The following is an 8,637-nucleotide window of genomic DNA, read 5'->3' as shown; positions in this document are numbered from 1 at the left end:
AACTAGCATGAACACATAAACTGCATACTGCATCGGACTAAAGTCCGGAACACATGACACAAAACATGCTTGAATCACAAAGACATCAAGCAATCTAACTACTGCCTCGGACCGAGGTCCGAAACTACTGCTAACTAAACAGGCTGACATTATGGCCGTAGACCCGTTCCTACTGGAAGGAAACTCACCTCGTAATGCTGACTGTTGAACGCCTGAATAAGGAATCCCTGACTGCTGCTCCGGCTGCTTCCCGGCTATCATGGACATATAAGATACTTAATCAGAGTAGGGATTTTTCTATGGGTAAAATGACCATTTTACCCCTGCTATGGTGTAGGTTACAAACATGGCCCAAACCCTTAATTCCTTCTTAGTCCTCCAATGGCCCACTAATGGCCCAATTTTCTACATTGGGCCCAAATCTCTTTATTAGGCCTTACCCTGGGCCCAATACCCATACTTGGCCCATAATCACCAACTTCTGATGGCCCCTAAGGCCCAAAGACTCTAAGTCCAAAGCACAGCCCACACCGAGGCCCAAATGCTCGAAACCCAAACTTGAAGTGTACGCGGGGCGTACCTCTTGGTACGCTGAGCGTACTGGCTGCTGGCTTGTACGCCATGCGTACCTCCTCGTACGCCCAGCGTACAACCCTGTTAAGCCAACTTCCTATTAAGTGCTTAATCCGTCGATTCAAAAGCTACAAATTCAGATCCACATCTTATTCTCTGTCCTAAGCCATAAAGTTGCTTACTTGATGGCTTGGATGACTCAAAAAGGCTCAAACTTCAAAAAGTAATGTCCTAACTCCATAGAAATGGCTAGATCTCTTGCATGGCCTCATGCAAACCTCCAAGGTCGAAACTTTATTGCTAAGAAGGTTCTTTGAGCCTAAAGGGTGGCAATCTCAAGCTCAAAAACGAATCTTCATGATCAAGGTCCAACCTTTGGACCTAAAAATGCCCAAAACTTCACTAACTCTAGATCTAGCATATGAGGAAGAAAGTTCAGTGCTTTATACCTCTTTTGGATGCCAAATGAAGAAATGATCTCAGATCCTTGAGCTCAAGATACTCAAGTTCTCCTTCTTCCACTTCTCTTCTTCTTCTTCCAAACTTTTCTTCACAAAAATGAGTCTAAAAGTTCAACCACACACAAACAAGGAGTGAGGGATGAACTAGGGTTTTCTGGGAGTGAATGATATGTGAGGAGGCCAGATGGGAGGCTATAATAGGGTTTAAATACGTCTCAAACCCTAAAATTAGGGTTTTTGCCACCTGGTCGCGTACGCTGCGCGTACGCCTCTCACAACCCGCACATACTAAAGGCACTACGCCCCGCGTACGACAGGTTACGCCCCGCACACAGCTTATGGGCAGCTTACATCTCGACCCAATAATCATGAAGGTCCAATCCAATCCAAGATGTCAATTTACCAATCATAGCCCGACTAAAATGCAAGAAATTAAATTAATTTAATACCTCAAAAGTTGATTGTTACAACCCATCACCCTTATACTATGGTATTTTGGCGACCCATCAAACCCTTAGCCTCCAGTATTCTGTGAATTCATCAAACCCTTGCCCTTCAGTATTCCGACGATGCCATCAATATCTCACCCTCCAGTATTCCAATGACTCCATATGTGTATGAGATCGAGTTGTGTGGGTTGCCAAAAGTTAATGATGGTTGTTGTTGGATCCATGACGTTGATGTTCAAATCAACGATGTTTTGACGTTCATGTAGATGGAAAGGAGGAAGGTTTTAGGTGTTTATATCAGCTCCCGCCTCCTTAATGCATGCGATGAACACCCTTCCAACATCACCAAGAAAACATCGTCACAAATTTATGTTTCTAATGAGAGGGAAAGAGAAGACTAGAGGAAACAAGTGAAGGTTTATTCTCCGGCAACTGTCATTCCCAAATTTTTCATTGAGCTACTTATATCCCTTCCCTCGTTCCCTCTTCTTCGTCCTTCCTAAATCGATTTTGATTTTGAGTTTCAAGTTAATTAGGTTTGGTTTTGCTTCGATGGATTTTTCTTGAAATACACAGTTGTATTAGTTCGGTCTTTAAGCAAGTATGTTGTATTAGTTCAGTCTTTAAGCAAGTATGACATTGACCAATCTTGAAAACTCACCATCATGGACGTCCCTCTCTCATTAAAAAACTTTGATGGCTCATCACATGATATTAGGAAGGAATTAGGGATCGGTACAATCGAAATCTCAAAACTCAATTTTTTGTCAAGTGATTTGACAAATCAAATAGAGTTATGGTCAGTCGGGTATATTCGTTTGTTGAAGCTCTATAAAGAAAGCGATCGCAACAGGTATGATCTTGACGAATTTGGAAAGATCACCATCGTGGATGTCCAGATTGATTTTGTTTCGATGGACCTCCGTAAGGTGGGTAACCTGTGGAGAATACGATGGCTATGGTCGAATCTTGTTGCGGATTTTAAGGGCTGGAGATGATAGTGATGATGGCGGAGTTAGTGAATGTAACGGTGATGGGTTTGCGTCGGTGTCAGGAGTAGGTGAGAAAAAAGGAGACGAAGGTAGAAAATGGATGGGGGAAGGGTAGGGATATTTATTTTATTTTTTTAATCAAAAAATGATATACAAATAAATAAAATGAAAAAAAAATATTAAGCGCGAAATAGTCATTTCATGTCAATAGGTATGAAACGTGCAGGTTAAAAATAAACGAATGACGATTCAAGTTAATTTTTGAAAATAAGCACTAAACATGTATTTTGACACCTGTACCAGGAACGAATCGTATAATTTATTCTAAAGATTATATGTATCTCCCCCACCCCCCCCCCCCCCCCTCCTCCTCCTCTCTCACTCTCACACACACACACAACATGCATAACATGTATATACTAAAATAACGAAAAGTAAACATATTCATAAAGTTCAAACATATACAAAGAACATATACTTAACCTACAAACATATGTTCACCTATCCTTGAGGTTCTCAATGAGTGTCATCTTGTTCTCGATCATTGCTTCAAGAACCTCCACCACTTTCAATAAAGCGAATAGGATTTATACACATTTTCCTGTCAGTCACTTAGGTAGAGTTGTGTTAAGCACATTTTGGCACACTAAGGAAAGGCACCAAGTTGTCCGACCATTCCTTTCTTTTGTTCGGTCAATGAACTTATTTCTTCTCATGTACTCAAAACTTATTTTCTTATTTGATTATACATCCCCAAATCTTGCTTGATTCTAAGAACAAATTGATATTTATTAGAGAATGATGAAGTCCTCATTGTCTAGCATGAGGAGTGTTTTTTAATCTGATTTTTCTATGGGATTGGTTCTTATGAATACCTTTACTATTCATAATTCTTTATAAATTAAATAGAAGATCAATATCTCATTATTGTCTAAAAATAAAGAAGTCGTTTGCATGATATTGAGTATACCAAAAATATTGAGTATACATTTTGGTGGCTTTTTAGTTTATGATGGTTTGAGAGTTAAATACATTCACGAGAAACATTCAAGAGAAGCATTCAAGAGCAGACATTTAGGTGGCTTCTCATGCTTTAAATGTAGTGAAGAGATGGCATTTTGGTAGGTTCTCCTACCACCTTTGCGTTTACATTTAATGTTATTTTTTGTTTATTATTTATAAGTATATTATAAGTATACATGTCGAGCTCCTCTTTGCTACCCAATTTTCAAACATTTAACCTTCATGTCCCATTTTTTCATCATCCAACTCTAGTGTTAGCGGATCCATAACGAAAAACCGAGGTTGCACAAAATTTGTAGAGGTTTCACTACTAGAGAAAAAAAAAAAAAAAAAACTCATTTTCGAAGGAAGTTTCGGTCACAAAATCGTCAATAAACTGATAAACTTATACTAAATTCACAATTATCAGAATTTGTGATGGATTGTGAACGGATTCGTGACGGATTTTCGAATTTTTTTTTACGGAAAATTTTGAAGGGTAGCTCGTGCTACATAGTAGTTGTGCCTCTGTCCAGCTTCTCCTTCAACATGATTTCCTTATCAGCCAACTCTTCCTTCAACATGGCTTCTTCATCATCGAGCTCATCCTTCAAACGTTCAGTTTGTTTACAACTTTTGCCGGAATAGTTTGCTGATGTGGAAACATGCTTTTTACTTCAACCTTTCAGAGGTCGGGTCCGGTTTTTGGCAAATATTAATCACAGTGAAAACTGAAATTATATAAAAGTAAAACAATGGGAACATCTTTTTGCTAGGGGTTGATTTTAGGCTTTATCAAAAGCCCATATCTCCATATAATTGTCAGCCTAAACTGAGAGATATATTATATGAACCTCAACTTCACATGGCATATAAAACTATAAAAGCAAAGAGAGGCATGGGAATTTCACATGGACTAAATCAAGCCTCTTCCACTTTCTTTCTTTTTTTATCCTAACTAAAGCTGATCACTGGTCAACAGCCAAACTAAATCAAAGCAAGAATCCTTATTATAACTTTATTCACTCTCTTTTAGGAAATCAAAAGAATATAACACCAAATCCCATCCCAACCATCCTCTAAATCATTTTTATTAAAAAAACAAACTATTACTGTTAATAATATAGTTTTTTAATCATATTAAGTAGAGAAGTTACTTGAAAAAACTACGCAAAACATGTTACTGATCAACACTAGACTCAGACGAAAGGTGAGAAAGAAAAAGAAGTGAATCTACCCTAATAAATGAAAATGACTTTGCCACATGTCCTCTTCTTATTCATTTGGACACATGACATTTTCTAGAAATTTTAAATTTTTCTATTTTTCACTTGTCATTTTATTGTATTTTTGATTTTATTAAATTAAAATCCACATTTAATATATAAGGTAATATATATGTAAGGTATTTATTAGAAAATGGTTTATATATGTAATGTATCTAATGCATTAAAGTCTCATTAATTTTAATAATTCAAAAAATTTCTTATTTTTCTTATAAATTTAAAGTTTTCAAATTGTTAAAATTTTATATTTAATTTTTTTTTTAAATAAACTCATGTAGGTAAAAAGTAAAACATGTCAATTGTTACTTTGTTAGTACCCTTCAAAAGAGATCAACTTGACACACTAACTTTGTCTTTTTTGTTCTGTTTGGTCAATTTAAATTTCTAAAATAATTAATTTACAAATGTAATTACAAAAAGTCCAAGCCCCGTTTGGAATTTTTTTTAACCAATAAATTAGTTTGTTTTGTTTTTATTTTTTTCTAGTTTAACTACTGAGCTTAAAAAAACAAACAAAATATTACTTTTCAGATTAAATATATTTTGTCCTTAAAAAAAATCAGTGTTTTCATGGTGAAATCAGAAAGAAAATTATATCTGACCAATTTTTATTTATTTTTTAATTATAATGGTTTTTATAAAATCAATGTACGTTATATACAATTCAATACGTTAGGTTTAGAATTTATACCCGTTTTACTTCTTTTAGTTTAATCATATGAGCTTTTAGAGATAAAATTACCCACATATACTCATTTCTAGGTAAATATATCAAAATTTCCACCTCGTACAAAACACAAAACATGGAAACAAGATTAAACATGACATAAACTTAAAACGAGATTAACCGACCAAATTAGCATTGTCAAAAGTTGTTCTAAAGAGAAAAAAAAAAATATAGGGTAGAAGGATCTTCTAGACAAAAAGATCCCAATAGATTCCACTCAATTCAGGAATCCACCACCTAAAACAACTTAATAGATGACAAATCATCTTTCTTTCTTTCTTTTTTTAATTAATTAACTTAAGCTCTACAAAACAAACATAAAATAGAAGTCATCCTTTTGTTCTCATAATTGTAATGCTTCCTTTCCCACCTTCAGTTCGGATTTTAGTTTTTCCAACAATGGGTTTCCCTGAGAAAGCGGAAGTAGGATATGATATTACATGATCTTCTTCAAACATTTTCTTGGATTTTGATGGAGGTGGAGTCAAGATCTTTTGGTTTATGTCTTTAAGAGTAACTGCTCCTTCAACACCTCCACATGGTTTTACAAATGCAAATGGAAGAACAACCGATGAATTCATCTGTGTAGGTGTCTTAATCAATGACTTTTTCCCTATTACAATAACATTCAATTAATTAATTAATTAATTAACATTAAGATATAAAAAATTTATTTACAAAACAAACCTTTGAAAATGACATTGTGACGAGTAGGAGTGCGTTCTTGAACCATGTTATTACTTCCAATCTCGGGTTGTGAATTATCCGAATCTAAACACAACAATTAAAATTAAACAGAAAATATTTAGAAAAAACATGAAAGAGAATCAAATCAAGTGAACGATAATTTGAATGTGAATGTTACCTGTAAGATTCATCTGGATATTTGATGTCCCAGATAAAGTCCTAAACATTGGATTGAATTTAAGCCAATCTTTTTTTTGTATATAAAGACATGAAATTATATCATAAAATTAAAAAAAAAATTACATACATAGAGTCAGTTACTAGACAATCAGCCAACCATCCATCTGAAGATTGTTCCAAACCATCATAACCAGATGCAGATGCAGACATATCATCTGAGAACATAAACCAAAAATTAAAAAAAAAAAAAAACAATTTATATTATTTCTGCAAAAGGGTTATTTCATTTTCCTAACTGGTATAAGAGTCAAACCTGCAAATCCAGACACCCATTGTGCCATATCAGAAAAGGCATCATCCAAGGAGTCTTCCCTCTCCTAAACATTATAAGAAAATGATGTTTATAAAAAAGTTTAAGACTTAGAATTCAAAAGGTTCATATATAGTTTAATAGATTAATTTAAGTCATGTTCTCATTAAGTCAAAAAGAAAGAAAAAGCACCTTGGACTTTAAAAAGTTGGAAGAGAAATCCTCATCACAAAGTGGAAGAACATCTGAATCCAAAACTTCATCATCAAAATGCAGCATTCGGCGTCTTTTTGCTTGGGAAGAAGCTTCCCTACAATACTCCACTCCCTTGTTTACAGTTCCTGTTTAAGCATACGTGTATCAGATACCAAGAATCATATCTATTTGGTTAAATTATAAATCCCCTTTAACACAAATACATAATTACCATTTTCAGTAACTTGATAGGGTAAATCACCACAGGACTTCACTGGGGTTGTTTCATCAAACACATAAGAAAGATCTTCATCATTCTCAGTTACATTGTTCCAGAGTCCATTAGGTACATCTGCTTCAAATCCATTTTAACCAAATAAATATCAATTGTGTGGCCAACAAATTTGATCTATAATGTTAAGAAAATAGGATAAAAAATCACAAGTCTTGCTCTTACCTAGTTGCAAACCGTATTCTTCGCATTTCCAGTCCCACATTTCATCACTAAAATTCATATAAAATATTAAACTGTGTGAGCTTTTTATTTGAAGAATAGGAGAAGGAAAAATTAAGATTGAAGACAATTTACAAGGTAGCATATCATGAACTGTTGGTAGAAAATTGAAGACTTCAAATAGCAATTAATAACTTGATGTATACATAGCATATGCACACATTTAGTGCTGGATCTATCATAAAGGCACATAAATCTGAATTTAAAGCACAAATATCATTCATTAAAAACTGCCCAGAATCATGATCTATCTATCACTAAACACATTTTAGTCACTTGATTAGCAAACAAATTCTGTAGAAGACTCGGCGGATCATGAATTAGATTATTGAAATTACTCCAGCCGATTTGAAGTTGACCAAAATATCATCATTAACGCCGACTTTAATTAGAAAACACGATCTATATCTATAAACATTTTATTCACCTCAATTGCATCTCAACGATTTTGAAACAACTACAAAACTTGTATAAATCCAGCAAAAATTGAACCATATCAACACGCGGAAACTAATAGGATGCGATGTAAAATTCAGAAAATGCAACAAATCAAGCAAACAGTATGTCCTAAAAATTCCCCAAAACACCACAAAAAATTGGATCAATCCACCTACATTTTCCTAAAACAAACTCAAATAAATCAGCAAAAAAGGAGGACTAGCACGTACTTGTGATTCTTTTGGTGCTCCATTGAACGCAGACGAAATCAAACGCAAAACAAAATCACTACTACAGAATTGGCAACCGAAATCAGATGCAAAACAAATCACTAAACTACTTCACGATCCTCGGGTACAAAGTTTACAGTCGGAACTAGCCGTTGGGATGGATTGATACAGAAGGAAAGGTACAAAACATATAAATTGGAAATGCGAAGAAGACGAACAGAAGTGGTGTCGAGATATGTGCAAAACCGCCGATTCCACGCACCATACACCCCTCTTTTTCTGAGTGTGTGTTTTTTTGTAGTGTGTGGGCTTCGGATTTTGGGGGCTATTTATTAGCATGATCTGAATGGGTAACCATGGGAGACCAGGTTCAGGCCTGACGACCCCTTTTCCCTTTTCTTTTTTTTACTTTCTCTTTTTTCTTTAACGGGTAACTAAATATTTTTTTAAAATAATTCATAACAGACCCCAAAAATATGCAGTGTACTGGAGTGAGATTTTTTAATTGTATTTTCAAGAATAAAGAATACTTATTATTAGTATTATTATTATTTTTAAAATATTCGTTTCACTAATTACAATTTCATGAAGAT

At 34.6% G+C, this 8,637-nt stretch overlaps 1 protein-coding gene across 2 annotated transcripts; it reads right to left on the bottom strand.

Moving 5' to 3' along the window:
• Nucleotides 1–5,567: 5,567 nt before the first annotated feature.
• On the bottom strand, nucleotides 5,568–8,431 carry LOC111903521 (protein XRI1). 2 transcript variants are annotated; one of them, XM_023899293.3, is made up of 9 exons: nucleotides 8,045–8,431; nucleotides 7,320–7,366; nucleotides 7,095–7,217; nucleotides 6,860–7,008; nucleotides 6,671–6,734; nucleotides 6,485–6,572; nucleotides 6,356–6,396; nucleotides 6,178–6,261; nucleotides 5,568–6,103 (listed from the first exon to the last, which is right to left on the bottom strand). In XM_023899293.3, exons 1-9 carry the CDS (start codon nucleotides 8,065–8,067, stop codon nucleotides 5,820–5,822), a joined length of 903 nt encoding a protein of 300 aa, XP_023755061.1. In that variant the 5' UTR covers nucleotides 8,068–8,431; the 3' UTR covers nucleotides 5,568–5,819. The 2 variants fall into 2 exon arrangements, with proteins under 2 accessions (XP_023755061.1, XP_023755062.1); XM_023899294.2 differs by having other exon boundaries at nucleotides 7,095–7,214; nucleotides 8,045–8,428.
• Between the last annotated feature and the right edge of the window lie 206 nt (nucleotides 8,432–8,637).

This window comes from Lactuca sativa, chromosome 5, assembly GCF_002870075.4.
Source record: "Lactuca sativa cultivar Salinas chromosome 5, Lsat_Salinas_v11, whole genome shotgun sequence".
NCBI lineage: Eukaryota > Viridiplantae > Streptophyta > Magnoliopsida > Asterales > Asteraceae > Lactuca > Lactuca sativa.
Note: the sequence above shows the minus strand (reverse complement) of the source record. Positions and strands in the feature narration are given on the sequence as shown.